This window comes from Lithobates pipiens, unplaced genomic scaffold, assembly GCF_037356315.1.
Source record: "Lithobates pipiens isolate NorthernLeopardFrog02 unplaced genomic scaffold, aLitPip1_a1.2 Scaffold_10, whole genome shotgun sequence".
NCBI classification, from domain to species: domain Eukaryota; kingdom Metazoa; phylum Chordata; class Amphibia; order Anura; family Ranidae; genus Lithobates; species Lithobates pipiens.
Window position 1 is genome coordinate 173,640,540 of NW_027507686.1, and position 23,119 is coordinate 173,663,658.

The window sequence follows — 23,119 nt, forward strand, 5'->3', positions numbered from 1 at the left end:
ACAAAGGTTTTTATTGCAAATGAAGTATAACAAAGGTGTACAAATAATTACTGGTTACAGTAGACATCAGACAACATAATTAAAAAAAACAAAACAACAAACCCCCCCCCCCCCCCGACATCAAAACGTTGGCTATATAGAGCTGTGTACATAATGCTCATGAAGAAGAAATGAAAATCCTAAACGGTTCTGAAATGATATAATCATCGGCAAAAATAGCCAATGTAGGCAAAGCTTATGGAAACAAAAAAAAAGTACACATTGGAAAATAAGATAATTGAGAAGTGCAATATAGCCCGTCGGGTTCGGTTATTTCAGTCTACCATAACCATCAGAATTAACTTGGCTCCGTCTCGGCCAAAGTCATTAGAGAAAAAAAGACTAAGGCAGAAAAGAAGAGGTGAATGAAAGTAAGAAACGGAGAGCAGAAAGAGTAAAAAGAAAAGAACGGAAGAGGGGAGGAGTCGTCCATTCCACTAAAGGGAGCGGGGGGTGCACACGGAGACCCTAGATAGACAAAAGTTGGCTGTTGAATCTGGAAGGTTGGTTAGAGGATATCCAGGGCTGTTTAAAAAATTCTAGAGGTTTCATGTTTTGTGTTAGAGGAGGTCTAGGGCTAGAATTATTGCTCTCGCTCTAAAGATCGTGGTGATGCTTCATGTGTGTGGTTTGAACACAGTTTTTCATAAGCGGGCACTACTCACGTATGCTTCTGAACGTGAGTTGTGTTAAAAAAAAAAAAAAAAAAAAATGTTTTTATTATTTTACTTTTTATTCTTTTTTTTTTTATTACACTCTTTAACCACTTCAGCCCCGGACCATTTTGCTGGCCAAAGACCGGACCACTTTTTGCGATTCGGCACTGCGTCGCTTTAACTGACAATTTCACGGTCATGCGACGTGGCTCCCAATTGACGCCCTTTTTTTCCCCACAAATGGAGCTTTCTTTTGGTGGTATTTGATCACCCCTGCGATTTTTATTTTTTGCGCTATAAACAAAAATAGAGCGACAATTTTGAAAAAAAAATGCATTATTTTTTACTTTTTGTTATAATAATCTCCCAAAAATATATAAAAAAAAACATTTTTTTTCCCTTTAGGCTGTTACGTATTCTTCTACATATTTTTTTTTTTTTAAATCGCAATAAGCGATTATTGATTGGTTTGCGCAAAAGTTATAGCGTTTACAAAATAGGGGATAGTTTTATGGCATTTTTATTAATAATTTATTTTTACTAGTAATGGCGGCGATCAGTGATTTTTTTATTTTTTTTTATTGTGACTGCGACATTATGGCGGACACATTGGACATTTTTGACACATTTTTGGGACCATTGTCATTTATACAGCAATCACTGCTATATAAAAGCAGTGTTTCCTGTGTAAATGATACTGGCAGTGAAAGGGTTAACCAGTGGGTGGCAGTGTAGGGGTTAAGTGTTCCTAGGGGTGTGTTACTAACTGTTGGGGGCTGGGCTTTCATTTAGTGAACACTGATCTCTGCTCCAATCACAGGGAGCAGAGATCAGTGTCACTAGTTGCTAGGCAGAACGGGGAGATGCTGTTTACAACGGCATCTCTCCGATCAGCCGCCCCGTGAGACGATCGCGGGTATGCCTGCGGCAATCGAGTTCGCGGCGCGATGGCAGGGCGGCATTAAAGATTGGACGTACCTGTACGCCAATATGCCTGCCCGTGCCATTTTGCCGACGTACATCGGCGTGCGCTGGTCGGGAACTGGTTAAAAAGTCACTTGTATTCCTTTTACAATGAAAGATGCAAGGGTCTGTCAGGACACACACACACACACACACACACACACACACACACACACACACACACACACACACACACACACACACACACACACACACACACACACACACACACACACACACACACACACACCTTGCAAGCAAACAGATCACAGGTGAGGGTGGTTACCTTTTATTAGCCATTCAAACTGTGTCAACCTGTGTGTGTTATCAGGCCAACCTCACCCGGTTAAGTAAACTTTTTTGATCAGGGTCATTTGGGTAGTTTCTGTTGCCATTATAATTTAAAGAGTAAACGCAGTTAATAATAAACGGCTTCAGCCAAACACTAACCATGAGTGAAAAATGTTTTTTGTCATCATTCATATTAACTGCAAAATGGCCAAGAAATCATAAATTCTGTCAGGGGATGTAAACTTATGAGCACAACTGTGTGTATGTAATATATATCATATTACACACATAAAGTGCTCAGCGTAAATGAGTGCACTCCAACAGATTTGTCAGGAAACCTTTCCTTTCAGAATCAAAATTTTCTAGGGGGATAACACTTGCTACAGTATTCTAACAAAGATGGAACTGCAACCATCTCTGACACATTCAGGCCATCCACAGAAGTTAACACCTCGACATAAGCATCTTCTGGTGAGAAGGGTTGAAGAAAATCACCATGCAAGTTCACTGCAGTCGGCTAAAGAAGTAGCCAAACTGGGGTGATTGTACACTGCAGAGGAATGGCATGCAAGGGTGTCATCCACGAAGGAAGCCTCCCCTAAAGCCCAGGCACAAAAAAGCCCGCCTAGAATCTGCCAGGGCCCATGCTCAAAACTCAACAGTGTTGCAAAGTTGAGTACATAAAAAAATGAATGGTGCCTAAAGTGAATCATGGTGGTTGCAGTATGAATTCACGGATGTCTACTGCTCTTTATTGAAAGAGAAGATGCTACCATCACTCCGTGCCCTTTTCCAATATGACAATGATCCAAAATGCATCTAAGGCCTCTGTTGCATTTCTGAAGAACAGGTCTGAACCCAGCCCAACACCTATGGGGAATTCTGAAGAGAAGTTGAGCATCACTCTCCATCCAGCATCCAGGCTCTAAAAGAGGTTGGTCTTGAAGAATGGAAAAAGATAGATTTTGCAATAAATCGTCAACTTCTTCATTCCAGCCATGCCTAGAAGACTTGGTGCTGTCCTTACAAATCATGGAGGTCATACAAAATACTAGATTGAGTACTTTTTGTTGTGGGGTGTATTCACTTTTGCATCAACTAATTTGAGTAAAACTGAAGATTCTGTAATCTAAGTTATATTATTAACCTTTCATGTAATAAGCTAAACCAATGTTCTATGAAACTCGATTTTTATTTGTCAAAAGTTGGGAAATTGTTCTAGTGTTCATTAAGATGTTGATTAAAATATTACTTTAAAGGGGTGTGTGTGTGTGTGTGTGTGTGTGTGTGTGTGTGTGTGTGTGTGTGTGTGTGTGTGTATATAAAATATATATTATACAGTTGTATGCAAAAGTTTAGTTACCCCTGACTATTTCCATGATTGTCATTTATAAATATTCGGGTGTTTGGATCAGCAATTTAATTTTGATCTATCAAATAACTGAAGGACACAGTAATATTTCAGTAGTGAAATTAGGTTTATTGGATTAACAGAAAATGCGCAATATGCATCAAAACGAAATTAGACAGGTGCGTAAATTTGGGCACCCTAAAAGAAAAATCACATCAATATTAAGTAGAGCCTGCTTTAGCAGAAATAACAGCCTCTAGACTAGCCTTTCTCAACCTTTTCAACACAGAGGAACCCCTAAAATAGTTCTCTGGTCTCAGGGGAACCCCTTATAAAAATTAGAAATCTACAACTCATGATACATTAATGTGATGGTCAGTGGAAAGAATGGTCCTTACACTTGTGGTCATTGGGAAGAATTACCTCCTTACAGATAGCTAAAAAGATCAATGGCGTGAGAAATTGCCCAATGCTGAAGGAACCCCTAGCAACCTCTGGAGGAACCCCAGTTGAGAATCACTGCTCTAGACGCTTCCTATAGCCTGTAATGAGTGTCTGGATTCTGGATGAATGTATTTTGGACCATTCCTCCTTACAAATCATCTCCAGTTCAGCTAGGTTTGATGGTTGCCGAGCATGAACAGCCCAATTCAAATCACCCCACAGATGTTCAATGATATTCTGGTCTGGGGACTGGGATGGCCATTCCAGAACATTGTACTTGTTCCTCTGCATAAATGCCCAAGTAGATTTTGAGCAGTGTTTTGAGTCTTGTCTTGTTGAAATATCCAGCCCCGGCGTAACTTCAACTTTGTGACCGATTCCTCAACATTATTCTCAAGAATCTGCTGATATTGAGTGGAATCCATGCGACCCTCAACTTTAACCAGATTCCCAGTACTGGAACTGGCCCCACAGCATGATGGAACCTCTACCAAATTTTACTGTGGGTAGCAAGTGTTTTTCTTGGAATTCTGTATTCTTTTGCCTCCTTGCATAATGCCCCTGCTTATGACCAAATAACTCAATCTTTGTTTCAGTCCACAGCCCCATATTAAAAAATGAAGCTGGCTTGTCCAAATGTGTATTTGCATACCTTAAGTGATTCAGTTTGTGGCATGTGTGCAGAAAAGGCTTTTCTCTTATATTCACCGACCGACACAGCTCTTCTCTTAGCCATTGGGTTGTTACGCCACCTTAAGGAGAATACGAGGCATTACATGTTATGTAAAACACAGAACTTTCCAGTTCCGCCTAAGGGGCGGTCCCTTAGGTAACAACCCTCCAGCCTGCCATGCAGTCATCTGTTTTATTTTGCCTAGTGAAGAAGGACCTAGGAACCCTGAGGGGCCCATTGGTCCGTCTTTTTTTTTTTTTTCTGCAGAAGCTTGGCTTTTTGCGCAAGATGATAGATCCTGTGATCTACTATCAACAGCCGGCTGGGTAACAGGCTGGATACCCTTACTTATCCTTGTATTCTCCCCAGCCTGGCCATCGAGGGTGTACAGGTTGCAGCTCCACGCTAGGCCGGCCACGACGAAACCTCAGCTTCAGAGGTGGTCATGAGCTTTTATGCTCAGGGGCACACATATGACCAGACTACTGATGTCTGCGTCAGTGTGTCAGGCCAACAACCACCCTGTACTGATCAGAGAGTGGGTCTGTAATGGAATGTCTCCCAGCTCTTCAGGACTGGTAAGTACAGCTCTCCCTGCCTCGTGGGGCTGAGCAGCTGGGTATTCCCTGGGAGGTCGATTCGGGGGTCCCTCTCTTCTCTCCCTATCTTCCCCCCTCCCTGTGGGGGATGCTACAGAGCGGTGTGTGTCTGTGCAGGGGCTCTCTGGGGGGGCTCTCACCTGGGGGGGGGGGGTCGGCTGCGCTGGCTGGCTGTGTCCTGAGTCCTGTTTTCATGTCTCTGGAAGGTGCCTGTGAGGCTGTACCTGTGTCTTGTGCAGCGCTGTTTCACCGCCATTTGTTTCTCTCTGTCCCTCATGGGTTTTGCATTAGTGGCCATCTTAGGTGTGGGCAAGTGAAAGCATGCTCTTCTGTGCTTCAGCGGCCATTTTCCCTGTGATTTGTCCTTATACTGGATGCCGGTAGCCATTTTCTGGAAGCCTGAACACGTTTTTTCAGCGTTCTCTAGCGGCAGCTTGTGCCCCTGTTCTCTGTTGACCATTTTCCCTGTGTTTTATGTCCTTATACTGGACACTGGGCGGCCACTTTCTTTTAGCCTGAGCACATTGCAGAGTGGATTCAGCGCCATTAGCAGCAGCTTCCATCGACACAGTGCTGATTTCTCTGCACCTAAGAGTCAACAGAGACAACAGGCAATACCTGCTGGATAGTGCAGAACCTTACAGGGTGGTGAGTCCTGCGTGAAAGAGCCCCTCAGCCAGCAGCAGTAAGGAGGGTGGGACTGTCACTGTCCTATGTCCCCTTTGGGTGGCAGACAGGGTAGGGTCAGCATGGCTTCAGAAACTGGTTTCTTCCCCCGAAATCCAGGCAATTCCAACTGGTGCGTCCTGCGGAATGCGCAGTGCCTTTGGACACCTTGTCGTTCGTTGCCAAGATGGAGGCAGTGCGTGGGCGCAAAGGTGCTAAAAAGCGGCCCCTGCCCCCCGTCCTCTGGGGAGAGCTTTGAGGCTGGTGACCCCCTGCTCTGTCGTTTCAGATGACGCTGACCAGGACTGTTCGGACAGTGAGGCTGAGTCCCCGTCCGGGTCCGTGCACGACAAAGCGCTTGTTGGAGCACTTATCACAGCTGTTCGTGATACCCTGAGGCTTAAGGAGCCAGCAGATCCCTCTGCTGATGTAGCGGCCCCTTTTGGGTCTTGTAAGCCAGCCCGTTCACTAAAGGTGTTCCTGTATCTGACTTATTTTGACAAGTTCATTTACAAGGAATGGGGTCGACCACAACTGACCTTCCCGGTCCCCAAATACATGGCGGTGCATTACCCCTTTGAGGAGAGCCTCCTCCAGTTGTGGATCCCCCAGTATACAGGTTAAACAAAGTAACCACAATCCCGGTATAGGCAACTCCTGCATTTAAGGATCCCACGGACAGGAAGGCCGAGGCAGTGGCTCGTTCCTTGTTTACGGTTGTGGGGTCAGCCGTGCGACCAGTACTGGCATCTGCACTTGTGTCGCAGACACTGAGTGGGCAAAGTTGTTGCACGGCGAATTTGGAGAACAGGGTTATCCTGTCTGTGTGGAACTAGCAGACCAACTAGTGCAAGGCCTTAAGTACGTTTTGTGACGCGGCCCTGGATACTCTCCCCCTGTTATCCAGGACTTCAGTGTCCGCAGTAGAGCTGAGGTGCCGGATTTGGTTGAAATGCTGGTCTGCTGACCAGGCATCCAAGAAAGCGCCGACGGATCTTCCCTTCCTTAGCGACCGGATTTTTGGAGCCTCTTTGGAGGACATTATTAAGAATGCCACTGGTGGTAAAAGTACACTACTACCACAGGCCAGGAAGGCTAAGGAGCCACGGCGTAGGCTAGGGCCCTCCTTTTCCGCTCACAAACAGCTTTTTCGTCTGCCCGGAGCTTCGGCCAAACGTCCCCAGCCCGACAGGACGACCACGGAAGGACAGAAACGTCCCTGGAACCGCAAGCCTAACAAGCCTGCAAGCAAAAGTGCTACCGCATGAAGGTTTGCCCCCACCCATGTCTCAGGTGGGGGGTCGCTTTCGGGAGTTAGCAGCCCGGTGGGCCTCTCGACTGTCCAACCAATGGGTCTGCGATCTGATTTCCTCAGGCTACAAGATAGTTTCTCTCTTTGCCACCAAACAGATTCTTCCCCTCCAGCATTCCCGTTCTTCCTGCTCACCAGGAGGCCCTCTTGGGGGCCCTAAGGGACCTGCTGAATTGCGAGGTGATTGTGCCTGTTCCGGAATCAGAACGTTTCCAGGGGTTCTACTCAAACCTGTTTGTAGTTCCCAAGAAGGAAGGGGTACGTCCAATCTTGGATCTAAAAGCCCTCAATCACTTTGTGAAAGTGCAGAGGTTCCGAATGGAATCGGTTCGCTCAGTAGTCGCTGCACTCCATCAAGGGGACTCACTGGCATCCTTGGACATCCAGGATGCGTACCTGCACATACCCATGTGCCTCCGGCATCAAAAGTTTCTGCGGTTTGCAGTCACAGAAGACCACTACGAGTTTGGCTCTCCCTTTTGCTTGGCATTGCCCCCCCCCCCCAGTCTTTACCAAGGTATTGGCTTCAGTTTTGGCGTTGCTGCGGCAACGTGGGATCGCAATCATGGGATACCTAGACGACCTCCTCCTGAGAGTTAGGAGGATGTGCCGAATCTTCGTTGTCCCTAGATCAGCAGATCCAGGTGAGCCAGTGAGATTCCCTGACCTGGTGGCTGAGGTCCCTGGTGCTTCAGTCCGGGAAGTCGTTCCTGCCTCTGAAATGGACAATGATCACAATGGACGCCAGCCTATCCGGCTGGGTGGAGTGATGGGGGTTCAGTTGGCTCAGGGCCTCTGGTTGACGGAAGAATCCAAATTGCCGATCAATCTGCTCGAACTAAGAGCAATCAGGCTATGCCTCTCCACATGGTCAATGAGACTGCAAGGGTGTCCGATCAGTATCCAGTCAGACAACGCCACTGCAGTGGCATATGTCAATCTCCAAGGAGGAACAAGAAGCTCATCGGCCGCACGGGAGGTCACTCGCATACTTCAGTGGGCAGAGCGACATTTACCGGCCCTGTCGGCCATTTACATCCCGGCAGTGGAGAACTGGCAGGCGGATTATCTAAGTCGCCAGATGCTGGACCCTGGAGAATGGGCGTTGCATCCGGAGGTATTCAGGCTACTATGCCTGCGGTGGGGCGCACCAGACGTGGATCTTCTGGCCTCCTGTCTCAATCGGGAAGGTCCCGAGATTCGTGTCCAGGACAAGAGATCCTTGGGCAGACGTGTCAGACGTGCTGGTGGCTCCGTGGGATCAGTACCAGCTGATCTATGCCTTTCCTCCGCTGAAACTGTTACCACGTCTGCTCCGCAGAGTGGAGGCCGAGGGGATTCCAGTAATTCTGATTGGCCCCAGCGTCCCTGGTACGCAGTGTGACAAACGTAGGTGTCAGATCCCTGCCCTCCTCGCTAACTGGCGACGAAGGACCGGCCAACCTCACACCACGCTGTCACTTGCGTAAAACAATGCCAGACTCAGCTGCGCCCGGCTCAAAGATTTTCTAGCTTGCCGGACCACAATCGGTGCGGGCAGCCTGAGAGCGATTGCCGCTGGGGGGGGGGGGGGGGGGGTAGACTCGTAATTTTAGCAATGCCAATTTATAATTTTAGAATAAGCATCTGCAACGCACACTGCCACCACAGACAGGTCTGCTCAGAAGCCTTACTCTACAACAGTAGCGCCCTTTTAAGAGGCAGGTTTGTTTATAGCTTGTATTAAGAGCTTTAGAGGCCAGGTTAACACTTCAACATAAGGGTTTATTCTGAAAAGGTCAAAGTTGATGCAAACAGAACATTTACAGAAAAAGGATGTCAAAAAATAAAGACAATATACAGCCACAAAGAAATAAGGTAGAATTGGGAAGGAAGGATACTTGCAATTAATGTCCGAGGGTTGATCAAAGTGCGATCGATGAGCAAAGGTAATCGGTTCTCAAACTTGGCAGATGTTCCTGCTTGGATGGTAAAAGGAGAACTGCCCATTGCCGTGGCCTCTCCTCTTTTCTATCAAATCAAAGGGGGTGTTGATAGCGACCAGTGACCAATCATCTGGTCATCTTGTTTAGGGGTTGGTTGCTGGGAGGTGTCTACACTGATGACCTTGTCCCAGGTACACTTTGTGATACATATTCATATCTCTGCCTCTCTACTGTTTAGACTGCAGATATCCATTTTAGTGATCAATGTGATATTTCCTTCAAAACAAGTACACACATGACAGGTTTCCCATTTCGGGGTTGCCTAGGAGGAATAAGGGGTCCCAGTGGTTTCCCATATGACCTGAGATAGGGGTGTCTGGACTTGAAATGTTAGAAATTATCTGAGGAAACTAAATATGTCCATATTATGGCTGTGCATAACTTTGGAAGTTATGAAACATGCTGAAGTTTCAGAACAATACTAATCTGTCTGCACTCTGTGGTTTGAGGTATTTACGACAGTTATCTGTTGGTTCTCTGAATGGAGAGGGTGACAGTTTTACGACAGGCCTGAATATCCTGCCAGGCAACATGATCCTTGCTCACTGACCTAGCCAGGTTCTGCTTCTTCTGCTGAGAACATTTCTTTCCTTTTGAAATTTTTAAAGCTTTGAATTCCTAAGACCAGGGAGGAGGGAGTTCAGATTCTTCTGTAATGTTACAAGGTTAGCCAAGCTATCATGGCTGTGTTCCAAACAACGTGGCATCTAGCTATGTTACATGTCCAGTTACATGCAGACCTAGTGCGCCTGGTGGCAGATGTCACTTGGCGACTGCCGTTACGAGAATACCTTCTGTCGAGGTCCGATTCTCCATCCTGCTTTACCATCGCTGGTTTTAACAGCATGGCTATTGAGAGACAGGTGTTGAGGATACGGGGTCTTTCGGAGTCGGTGATCCCAACTATGCTGAGAGCACGGAAATCGGGTTACCTTAGGTCTCTGTGCTGCCTCTGATTAATGCCCTCCTTGCCCGGTCCGTGAGTTTTGCTGTGTGGCATTGTCTTGGCAGGTTTGCTATTGTGCCATGTTCTTTTCATTTGGTTATGATAGATTTTATGGTGCTCTTAGGGATTATTAAAGATTTGGATATTTTTTCTAACCTAACCCTGACTTGTACTTCTCAACAATATTGTCCCTTGTTTGGAGGGGGCAAATACATACGCACATGCCAATTATCATTTTTTGTATTTCTGAAAAATTATTTTATGTATATATTTTTCTAATTTTACTTCACCTTAGACTACTGTGTTCTGATCCATCACATATAATTCAGATTACAGCCTTTAGTTCAATGTTTTTTTTAATGTAACAAAATACTTAAAAATCCAAGGGGCTGAATACTTTTGCAAGGCACTGTGCTTCCCTGCTCTGTGCAGTGGCATTGCACAGAACGGCCCCTGCCAGTGCTCCTGACTTCTCATCCCAGTGCCCCCTGCTCCCTTGTCATTGACTTTGACAGAACTGCACTGGGCGCCAATGGCTCCCAGTACCCCAGCAAAGCCAATAAGACATGGAAGTGAGGGGAGAGAAGAGACTGATCGAATGAGGTCTTGGGTACGTATAAGGAGGGGTCAGGGGCAAAAATTGTTGCTTAAACTTTTTATTTTTTCTCTGTAATGCCAGGAATGCATTAAGGTAAAAAAATGTTTGCACTTTAGAACCACTTTAAACAGTCCTAAGATTTGACTGTGAATGTGCGGCCTTTTATGGGATATTGCACATTTTTAAAGCCAGGCAAAGCACAATATGCTTAAGCCTGGGTGATATAATGCTAACGTACATCAAACATGCTATATTAGTTAAATCTGCTGTTTTTCTATAGGTACGGAGGAGCTTTCCAAAATTTCTCAGTGAAGCTGCCTATCACAATCAATAAATTCTTTCAACCAACCGAGATGGAAGGCCAAGACTTTTTTCAACGCTGGAAACAGCTCAGTGGGTAATGTTAACTCAGTTACTATATCATTTGAGTAATGTCAGCTCACTGAACAAACAGCACATCATGTGATTATCTAGATGAATAATTACAGCATTCTAGTGAAATGATTTATTTAGCTAGGCTTCTTCAGCATAAGTTGTGATAAGCAAATAAGATCATTTCAAGAGGCTTAAGCAGGCCATACACTGCAAATTTCTTTGCGGCAACCGCGGGTTACAGTATGTCCATGTGTAATATTGGGCTCATGATTATCATGTAGTTCCTCCATAGAAATATAATAATTTTTCCTTAAATATTTGTACTGACATTGTTATTGAAAAACTATGCTGAGACAGATTGCGCTGTAGTATTGAGTCCTAAAGCAACAGTTGTATCCACTTTAAATAGGGTAATATGTTGTATAAAGTAGGTAATAAACCAAAGCTTCAAATTAATATGCAGAAAATTCCACACCTCTACCTATACCAGTATACATTAAGAATCTCCTCACTGTGCTGAAGAGGCACGTCTATTACTCCTGGTAATCCATGTGTTGGATTTGTATATTTTGCTATTCATGCTGAAAGTCTATAGGCAGTATATAGCTGTCACTACCTTCTTTATATAGTACTCACTTCAAGTGTCCTCCAAATCACAGTAAGGATAAAGCAAAGGATACCCCCAAGAAGCTACACAATATGAGAATCAAATTAAATACTTATAGGATAATTCCAGTAAAAGTCACGTGTAGCAACCATTTATCAATGGTGCACTGCAGTTATCATAGCCATCAAAGCACGGCCACAAAGTAAGTTCTGGTTCCATCAACACATGCGATCTTCAATGCTGGTTATGATTACTTATAGGGCTTACACAGTAATAGCTTCGACATATTCAGACTCCTAGATTTTGTACCAGGTATATAATAATAATCCTCCTTGGATGGAATGTCTTAGTAGAGTGTGGCTTGTCAGACATTCAGTGTACAGTAATTGCTTTAGAAAAACAAACATATCTCTGATAATAATCTTCAGGAAATGAGAAGTATATATCTTAATGGTACAGGACACAGCACCTGTATCCAAATACCATGGGATATATATGCAGCCTGTTTTCAGTTGATTGGCTACTGGAAAAAAAGCTTACTGTGGTTGCCCCCAGAATTCCCCCCTTCGGTAGACTCCAATTATTATTTTTTTATTGGTCTTTAGGTGATAGACCTGTTATCCCCAGCGAAGTATTTTTTTCTTTTTTAACCATTTTTTTTTTACGTTTCAGCATCTGACTGCATACTATCCTGGGCTATCTAAGAGTTTCCATATCAGTTCAGTGTGTACCTTGGGAACTGTACTTGGACCCCACTGTGTGCCTCTGTCACTGGATCCTGTGCTCACCTTGGCATGTAGTTAGCTGAGGAGCGCTATAAACATCCAGGGCCCCAGACCCTGAAGACTCCTTTGTGGGATATGTCCACAGTGATGGGCATAGCCTGGACCCTTAGGCTCAGCCTTGTGTATAAGATACAACCGTTTTTTCCTGTACGTTCGCACTGACTGGTTCCTGGCTTTTGATAAAACAATCTACAGTGTGTAGCAGACTATGCAATATTAAAGGCAGAGCCTTTGACAGAGTTTACCACAAAGTGAATACCTATTTTGTCTCCAATGGTTTTCTGTGTGAGCATTTTACGTTTTTTTTTTTTTTTTTTTTTTTTTTCTCCTCTGATCTAGACTTGATCTCAGGAGAAAAAACTAACTTTGATTTGCCACTTGGATGATGCAATCCCTCTTTTTCTGCTGAAAATGCAAATATTACGCAGCTGGACATCTGGTTCCATATTCTAAAGAGCCACGAGAACACAGTCAGTGCCTTGGTAGTGGCTATCATATCCAGGTACACAAAACCCCATCTTTTCTGTGAGTACCCCACTGGGGTCCCCTCACTTTGTAATGACACATCACAAGTACAGGTAGGACAAAGGGACCAAACACCATACGTTCTGTCTAAGGCCTACAGGCCCTGATTTGCTAAAAATAAATTTTAAAAAAGATGCAGGGCGAGCACTTTTGTAAACCCTCTTGGTGCAGAAAATTGCTACACATTTGAAATGTTCATCTCCCACAGTTTATTTGCAAGACGGAGTCCCTTTTTATTCTGCCTTTGGGCCCTTTTTAGCAGGTATCCTGCTTTCCACTACACCATTGTCATGTGGATCAGACCGCTCAGATTTATTTTTTTTTTTTAACTGGATCATAAAGTATTATCGATGAGAGAGTATTTATAGTGAATTAAAAGTTAGTTATTCTTTTTAATGATAAGCTTGGCCTTCTATAAAATGCTAATACACCAAACCGGCTTCCATAACAATGGCTTACTGTAATTTGTAACCTAAAGAAATCTACAGAATGGCTAGGTAGTAAACGTTCCACTGGGATAACTCTTATACAGTGTAATTTATTTTTCATTTCTAAACTGTTTGCTTGGGCGTGTGTAAAGAAAACTTCAGCAAAGTTTTCTTTATGGATCTACCACATGTCCATTGGTATAGGCTGTGTATACATATTTTGTACCTGGTCATTTACGCTTTTCCATACAGTTTATGCAATATTTGCTAAGCTGCCCCATCTTTGCTCAACACTTGTGTACTATTCCGTTGCTCCTGCAGGCCCAAGCAAGAGATTCAGAACATTTTCAAGGCAAAGCATCCGATGGATACCGAAATCACTAAAGCAAAGGTTGGTGCCCTACACAGTATTCAAATGTATCAAGTTGAGGATTTGGGTTCTTTTAGTGTTAACACTCTGAAAAATCTTATAATACAGCTTTTGCAAAGCTGAAACAATATTTTTTGTTGGATATATCATATGATATACAGATAGAACAGTTACCAATCTTTTCCATAGCTTTGGTGATTTGTAATAGCAGCTCTTGGCCTGTAGATGGCACTACGGGGGTGCCCTAAAATGCATAAGGTGTAAGAGTAGAAGATAATTGGGCATCTTAAATCAAAGCAGGAGATCCCAGCGCAGGTTCTTATTGACAAAGAATCCCATTGAAATAGAGGTATGTGTGTAAATTGGTTGGTTAAGTTTATTTGAAAAGATTTCACTAGGGAAGGGTAAACTGCTGCCTATATAAATTGCAGACGTTGAAAGTTGCCTGCACATACCTGCAGCAGCCTCCCAAAGCTCTGTTATGACAGAACTTTAGGTAAAGTTCTCACATTTCCTTATAGTGCTGAGGCTTGCCTTCCTCCTGCGTATATCTGTTGGGAATGTATGCAGGCTGGGATTAGTGGTCAAAAGGGCCAAGGTTTGGGAGGCTGCTGCAGGCACCCCCTATGTGTCTATTTATCTGATTTGCTGTAGCAGTTTGGGGTTACAGGCCAGGTTGGTGTGAGGACTGCAGGAGGGGATATTGAAAAAAGTTAGTATGATGCCTTAGGTTAGGGCTTTGGTGTTTAGGCTGAAAGCTGCCAGCACCAATGTCAAGCTAGACCAATCTAACTCTAGTGCAATAGGTAGTGATTTGATTTGTGCATAGTTATGGTTTATAATATCTTTTTTGTTACCAATCAGCTTATTGGATTTGGACCTGCTCTTTTGGAAAATGTTGACCCAAACCCGTCCAATTTTGTGGCAGCTGGAATCATTCAAGCAAAATCCCGACAGGTGGGATGCCTGCTACGCCTCGAACCCAATGTGCAGGCACAGGTGAGTGATCTTAGGAGAGCATGACAGCTGGCAATGGAATCCTCCGGAAAGACTACAGTTGTCTAATTTTCTTGTGTAAAATATTTATAATCGTAGCTCCAGCGATGTACCTGTATGTTGCTGGAATTTGAGTGCAGCATCAGGCATCATCCCAGTATTTTTTTTTTTTTAGAATCAACGGTCAGCTTACTTGTAAAAACAATCCTAATGGCTAGCTAGCCACTGGATTGCTTTTACAAGAAGCAGGAAGGAACGCCTTCCACAGCTTTCTCAGGCTCTCCTGTCCCACCGGGAGACATGAGTGACCGCTGTCTGATCATAGAGGTAATTAAAGAAAGGCATGGCTCTGATATAGGAAATGGGAAGCGAGCCTGGATGTAAACCGCGCAATTTGTAGATGGTGAAAGCATTTGATCACTCTAATCTTGATGTGACCAAATGCTTTTTGGGCAAAAATGACATCTGGGGTCTAATAGATATAATAAATAAAATTAAGTGTATAAATAATAAAAGGAAAATAATTTAAAAAGTGTATATTTCTATCTTTTTATTGGAGAAAGGTAAAGTAGAATAATGAAAAACACCATGTAGAAAGAAACCGGTTTCTCTCAGGTTATCATTCAGATATTACATGGCATTTATTTAGAAGACGTGGAAAGATGATCAAAGAAGAAATCCGTATTATACACAATTGTAACAACTAGAGGTCTCTCTGGTGAGACTCCTTAGTAAACTGTATCCTTCATCACTAATCCTAAACATATTACACTGATCTATATTATCTAGAGTAGATGAGGATAATATTTTAATTTCAGTGTTTTGTTTTTTGAGGTTTTACCTATAATTTTACAATTAATGAAATGAAATAACAAAAGTAGGTTTCCATATGACCACACAAAGGCGCTAGCCTGCATTTGGAAAACCTTGGAAGTCATGTAATTTTATTTTAAACAAAAAAAATGCAGAAGTTTTTAGCAAGTAATATAACTAGAAGGAAGATAAAACATATAACATATAATATGTCAGAGGTTACCACATGTGATTGGTGTCATGTCACAGTAAGTATGGTTTGATCATAATATTTTTTAGTGTTTGTTGTACCAGTCTGCCCAGAGGCTTCATTTGTCAGTTGTGGCTGTGAGAGAATTTGAGGCTGATGCATCCATTTGTTCATAAGAATATTACTGCTGAACTAGGTTTAATACTACTTCTACCACCTGGACCAAGCAATATTTCTGGTGTCTCACCAGTGTTAATATGGCTGCCATCAGGATGTTGATCACAATATTTTTCAGGGGATTTGTACTATATTTAGATTCAACAACAAGGCCAGCCTAGGGGTTATTTGCAATGGAATAGCGGTCATTTATTTTATAAGGTAACAGGCGAGCGGCCAGAATTTGGCCAATGATTTGCATGACCATAGGAGGTGAAATAGCGTACCTACTTTTCCAGTTTCTGCAACAGAAATACACATGAGGGTAAAATTTGGATATGCGGTAGGGTTTCAGGTACCATTGGAAGGTAATTTTGTGCATTAATTCCCAAAGATTAGCATTCCTAGAGTAGGTATAGGTCACTGAAATGGCCTTTTGCCACTGATTATAAACTGCTAATGTCTTTCCCAGGCCATGAATGTTTCGAATTTAACAAGGCTAAGTTTACGACCAATTAAAAAGTATATAAGGGAGATACGCCTTTTACTAAACTTGGTTTTTGATAAAATGTTGTGATACTGCTAGGAAAGGGTACACAGAGTTTGTGCACCCTTTTGAAAGAGATGAAAGCTGTAGGTAGGTTAAATACTCTGAAAGGAAGTTTTAAATTCAGTTTGAAGATTAAGGGATTTCACGGTATCTGAGGAATAATAGTGATGGAGCTCTGATACCCTCCTAAGTTGTCCTTCCTTTAAGTTGATATTTTGGTATGATTAGAAGACAAGCTTCTAAGGGAATAGGTATAGTGGTTGTTGTTTCGCTGTGTTCCATGGTGATCAGGGTTTTCCAAGCTTTAAGGGATGCGAATACTGTGAGGGATAAATCAGGTGAGGTTTGAGTTTTAAATTGTTGGGCTACCAGAAAAGAAAGTAGTTTTTTTTCCAAGTACCATCTCTGATTCTAATGTGGCCCACAAGGTGGTTTGGGAGTGTATGAACCAGCTTTTGAATTGGGTTTGAATTGAGGCTAAATAGTAGTCGTGCAGTACTACATGGCCCAGACCCCCTGCTTTCCTGTGTTTGCGCAGCGAGGACGTTTATTTTGGCAGAGAATAGAGATGGGTAAGAGGATCAACCAAGAACTTGCAAGGGTGCATAAAGCTTTGTAGTTTTTTTATTTTTTATGACCTCCTCGGGCAGTTTTTGGGTAAAAAGACCGTCTCCCTGGGGATCTATGAATATTTACTCCTGACACTGAAGGAATAAAATTGAACATTCAAATCCAAAATGTGGATACTATGAGGCATTGCCACACAATGTGGTACATAGTTCCCATTTGTCCACAGCGCCGGAAACGGGTAGGAGATGCAGCAGAGAACATCTTTGCAACTCGTGTGGGAACCAGGAACCATCTTAGAAGTGTTTTATAATTAGATTCTATTAGAAGTCGACTGATACGGGTTTTTCTGTGGCCGATGCCGATATTTAGAGATTGCGGCAGCCGATATATGATGCCGATTTTTATTTTTATTTATTTTTTGGGCCGATATGTTAGGCCGATTCTTATTTACCCCCCCCCCCCCCCCCCCCATCTCATAAAATCTAATAGTTAGACACCTTTCACACTGGGGCGTTTTTCAGGCACTTTTGGGCTAAAAATAGCACCTGTAAAGTGCCTGCAAAACGGCTTCCCTGCAGTCTGTGTGGAAGCCCGACTGCTTTCACGCTGAGGGGATGCGCTGGTAGGACGTTAAAAAAAAAAAAAAAAAAAAAAAAAAAAAGTCCTGCAAGCAGCATCTTTTTTGGAGTGGCGTATACCGCTCCTCTGCCACTCCTGCCCATTGAAATGAACGGGCACCACTGCCAAAGCGTCTGCAATGCGATTTGGCAGCGGCGCTTCACGTGAACATTTAGCCCCTTCCTTGCCCTTCCTATAGCTGGATTATAAGTGCCCCACTAGCAGTCAAATAGTGCCTCTAAAATTACAGTAAAGCGCCGCTAAAACTAGCAGCGTTTTACTGTCAACGCCTGCCTGCTCCAGTGTGAAAGCAGCCTTAAAGTGGGGTGCCCCCTAAAATTTTTTTAAAAAGAAATGTAAAAGTCAGCAGCTACAAATACTGCAACTGCTGACTTTTAATAATCGGACACTTACCTGTCCCAGGGTCCAGCGATGCGGGGGAACGAAACCCCCCCTCGTTCCCTGCTCCGCTCGCAGCGCCGGCATTCTTACTGTGGGCACCCGGCTGTGGCTTCACAGCCGGGCATCCACTGCGCATGCGCGTGACATGTCCCAGATGACTGTACGGCGCGAGGGGAAGTGAAGTCACCAGCCTGGGCATTGAAGAAAACAGGCTACGAGGGATCCCCTAGCAACAGGCATTTAGAGGCGAGTAAAAAAAAAAAAAAAAATCGCTTTTTTTTTTTTTTTTTTGGTGGCAACACCACTTTAAGTAATAAGTGATACATAACATTTCTTACATTTAAACATTTATTAAACAAAACAAACCTCCAATCAGTTCACTTGTATGTATAATTTAGATAAAAAAACAAAAAAACCCTATATATTAAATACACAGAAACAGATAATCAAAACTTTTGGATGAAAAAAAAAATGGGCTAACTTTACTGTTTTCGTTTTCTTGTTTTTTTTAATCGTTAATGTATTTTTTTCCCAAAAAAATTGCGTTTCAAAGACCTCTGCGCAAATACCGTGTGACATAAAATATTGCAACAACCGCTATTTTATTCCCTAGGGTCTCTGCTAAAAAAAAATATATAATTTTTGGGGGTTCTAAGTGATTTTCTAGCAGAAAATACATTTTTACTTGTAAGCATCAAGTGTCAGAAAAGATTTAGTCTTTAAATGGTTAAACTGAGAACTCCTCCCACACAGAGCTCAGTTCATTGATAATTATAAACATTGTATCTCTTTGCTCTTTTCTTGGCAGACTGCCCAGAGGAGACAAGTTTCCACTGAAGTCTTCAGGCAACTTGCATTGACTTCTATTACAGAAGTCATTTGCAAGTGGCGCTGAAGATGCAATCGGCCTTTTTTAACAGCACAATCGGCTTTTTTCATTACGCTGTCACAGCGTGGGGAGAGAGCCGGTAAGCGGCTAGTGTGAAAGGGGACATCTGCACTGATAATCAAGGCACTGGTCATCAGTGTCCGATTATCAGTACAGCCCCTAGAGTGCTCATTAAATTGACCTTGGCAGACAGGGGTAAAAGTGCCCAGTAGGCAAGTGGTTAAAATCGTCTTGGTTACTTTTTCACTAGTGTAGCTGCCATTGCAGACATGTTTTTCAGGGTGCAACCTTTTGGTCTATCAACCTTGCTTTTGTACTTTGTGACTGATCTGAAACATGCAGGTATTGGATGTCCTGACATCTGATATGCAAGTGTGCCAGGAGATTGATTTATCAAGTAGAGAAAGGTGACAGGCACAGAGTTGTCATTTTCAAAAATAGGTCCGCAAAAGCTGCCATATAGCTATGCAAATGGAAAATAAAACAGGAGATTGCTCACAAAACTGTTTTTGTCCATACAGATGTACCGGCTCACCATCCGCACAAGTAAAGAAGAGGTTTCCCAGAGACTGTGTGACCTGCTCTCTGAGCAATTTTAGACCTCAATCCATTTGGTTCCAGAACCCATGTCTTTGTGATCTTCCCTTACTGCCAGTTCCTTATCTCAGTGAAAATAAATATTCCTTACACATTGTCTGTTTCTTTTTTTTTTTGTTCATCTTATCCAGAATTATACACTACATGTTTCAATATTGCTTCAGCTGGCTGTTGTAACCTATAAAGACTGTCAGCAGAACTTAAGGTGGAGAACAGGTAAACGAAATGAATGATAGACTTGAGCAATGTTCTTCTTCAAATGAATGAATGATAGTGTCTACAGGTGGGCATTCTGCAACTGCCATTTCTTTTTCATACATCGTGGGACACGGAGTCAGGCTAATATTTATTACCTACTGGGCTATACTCCATCTCCAGGTGAATGGACCCTGGTAGACCTAAGGTCTTCAGACAGGAAGTGATTCCCTATATAACCCCTCCCATACAGGAAGCACTTCAGTTTTTTGCCAGTGTCTGCAAGGTGGATGGCATGATTTGTTTGATCTCTCTGAGCTCCAAGTCTCTAGTCCCACAAACGGTTCTTAAATGAATCAAGGGATTGACTGGTCTGACACAATGGAAACAGGCTTTATATGCCTAGATAAATGGTACCCGAGCCTCGAAAAGAAGACTCAAGATCCTGCAAGGTTCTGACTGTAATGCAGCCTCTGGACACTGGGCCATGCAAAGTGGAATCCTGGACACTACAGTGCTAAGCCATTTCTGCAGGGTGCTGTACAGGTCCAAGCGAGTGGACCCTAAACATGAAAAGGGTACCCAGTCCTTCAAGGTCCTCAAGTGACAGGAAACCGCCGTGAAGGGTGAAGATTGGGCTCTTAGTTTCTAAACTGACCTGGAAGGCAGTGATTGTAACAATCAGTGAAGCTAGCTAGAGGCTGGAAACCTGTGTGCAGTGACCATACGGGGGAGTTTTGGGCTAGCTGTGGGTGTTTGCAAAGTGTACTTTTTTTGCTTGTGTCTGGCTGTTTTTTTTTTTTGTTTTTTTTGTTTTTTACCTGTATGATGGCGCATGACGGTGTGCCATTTCGCCTTGGTTCACCAGGGCGCACGTGCGTTTACTAGAGTGCCGCTATGCTTAGTTAGCAGTTTAGCGGCCATGCCTCTGCGCTGTAGCACATGCATTGGGCGCACTAGGATTTGTGTCATATGCGACTACAGCCAGGCCGTTCGCCGGGACCACGCACGTAAAGAACATTCCAGCGCACACCCAGCTTGCTTAAGATGTATAGTCCAAGCATGCGGTGCTTCCAGAAGGTAGCCGCGGGACACAGCAGGCACTGAACAGACACATGCAGCAGTTCATTTTTCCTTACCCGGGTCACATGAGTCACCAAGTGTTGCGTGGCAGGATTGTTACATATGGGCTATTAAAGGGCCTCCCTTCTGAGGTGTTTTAATGCTACAACCAAATACACTTTTTTTTTTTTGTGGCTGGTAAATGTCTTCAAAAAAGAGGAGTGGGACTAACGCTACAGGGAAGGGCACACTGATGTCAGTTCCTGGCGAACCTAGTCGTATACCTAGTGTTGTATCCCCTGAAAGACCAGAGGCTTCCGGGCAATCTGAGCCGCTGCTCCTATCTGGTATTGTGCCTACAGTCAACGCTGCTGCTTTACTCTTTATCACTAAGGATGAACTGTCCTCGGCCCTAGCCAGTTAGAGCACAGGATTGCTGGCATGATTGCCTCCATCCTGAAGGGTAGCAGGAAGCATGAAATCCCCCCTCCCTAGAGCCCCCTAGTCTGGAGTAGGAATGGGTCGAGGATGGGGAAGAGTTGATGTCTGCATCTCAGTCGCAGAGGCTTTTGATCCTGACTCTGACCGAAATGGTTCGTTTTGCCTTTAGGTTGCCTCTTGCACAGGTGACTGAGCCCCCCTGGTCTTTGTTGGGATCCCTGAGGCCTCTTCAGGCTGCACAGGCTTTCCCTCTACACCCCCTGCTGGAACAGGTGGTGTATGTTGATTGGGAACATCCTAACAGGATTTTTCCTTTTATATCCCATGGATGAAAAGTTCATTAAAAAATGGAGCCTCTGCTTGAGTGCTTCCATCAGTAATACCGCTTCCTAAGTCCTAGAACACAAGTCCAATGGATCTGGCTATAGGAACCCCCAAGAACCAGACAACAACAGTCTTGGAGTACATCAGGAATACCCTTTTATTTGAGATCTAACACAAAAATATGTACAGTAGGATGACTAAAAACCTAACCTAATTATGTTACTGAATTATGTTATGAACGAATTATCTAATCATTGACCCAGACTAGTTGACTGAAAGCTGAGACTTTTTAGGGTAAGACTACGTTGCCAAGCTCACTGACAGACTATTCAATACACATTACCATAAACATTAACACAGATTAATTGGCAGAAACAACGTGTGGAATACTCTTAGAAGTTGTGGGAAGCCAGACTAGACTAATTTGCATTATAGAGGATAACAGACAGGTGAGTGGAGTTGATGACCTTAGCATCTAACAGTATGAGTCCCAACAGTATGAATCGTTCACTATTCTAATATGCCAAATAAAGGGTTCCTAGAGTCTGTGTCTTGGGGGGGACATGGACCTGAATCAAAAGTAGCACCGCCAGGGTCCCCAGGCAAATGGTTCACAAAGAGCACCATTCCCCCAAATGCCAGGGCCTATAATTGGTGGACAACAGGCTGGCATTCAGTCCCCTCTAAAGCCTCTGTCCCAGGTGAGTCTGTCACAATACCCATGGATGAAAAGTTCATTAAAAAATGGAGCATGCCAGCAGTAGTTGCAGCAGTCTTAAACAAGAATGTAACTTGTCTGGTAGATAACGCACAGGGTTTGAAAGGCCCTGTTCACAATAAATTGGAATCATTAATAAAGGCTTCCTATTCTTTGGCCAGTTCAGGTATTCAGCCAGCTGTTGCAGCAATTGCTATCTGCCCGTCCGTAAAGGATCGGTCAAACTGCCTGAAAGGCCTAACCTGGAGGATGATCTGCTTGAAAGGAAGACAGATATTTCTCAAGCGCTGTGTTTTGCTATTGACGCCTTTAAATAGGAAGTAAACCCTGGCTGATTTTTTTTTTTTTTTTTTTTCCCCCAAATACCATAGCTCATTACAAAGGATAATACAGTAAAATTGGCCTTCAACAAGGTCTGTGAATACCTTATTTATCGTCTTTGTAATATCTCCATTTCCGGGTATTGGACACACCATTGTTTGTTTTCTGAATCTTTTCTGGACATCGCTTCCGCCCTTACTATGTTTCCCCTTGGAAATATTGCGCATGCGCCGTAACCAAGCCTCTATCTCGGGGAGTAGCAGGAAGGAGATGATCAGAGCAGCAACTCAAGACTTCCCTGTGTGCCGTTCTGAGGGGAAGCTCATCCACACAAATGTCCCAGCATGCAGGAGAGATAGGAATGGCTGGTTCGGCCACGACCAAACCTCAGCTCCAGAGGTGGTCGGTGAGCTTTTATGCTCCAGGGCGCACATATGACCGGGCTACTGATGTCTGCATCAGTGTGCCGAGGCCAGCAGCCACCCTGCACTGATCAGAGAGTGGGTCTGTAATGGAATGTCTCCCAGCTCTTCAGGACTATTAAGTACAGCTCTCCCTCGGTGGGGCTGAGCAGCTGGGCATTCCCTGGGAGGTCGATTCGGGGGTCCCTCACCTCTCTCTCTTCTCTCCCTGTCTTCCCTCCCTGTGGGGGATGCTGCATGTG

The 23,119-nt window shown here is 43.8% G+C and overlaps 1 protein-coding gene across 4 annotated transcripts in view; it reads left to right on the plus strand.

Annotated features, from left to right (window-relative positions):
- The window catches only part of AP2A2 (adaptor related protein complex 2 subunit alpha 2), a 270,817-nt gene extending 251,326 nt beyond the window's left edge, over positions 1-19,491 (plus strand). For all 4 annotated transcript variants that reach the window (XM_077459935.1, XM_077459943.1, XM_077459951.1 and 1 more), the window contains 4 exons: positions 10,804-10,920; positions 13,565-13,634; positions 14,478-14,612; positions 19,319-19,491. In XM_077459935.1, the coding sequence (XP_077316061.1) occupies positions 10,804-10,920; positions 13,565-13,634; positions 14,478-14,612; positions 19,319-19,396 (400 nt within the window). In that variant the 3' untranslated portion in view covers positions 19,397-19,491. The remainder of the gene's footprint in view (positions 1-10,803; positions 10,921-13,564; positions 13,635-14,477; positions 14,613-19,318) is intronic.
- The last annotated feature ends 3,628 nt before the right edge of the window (positions 19,492-23,119 follow it).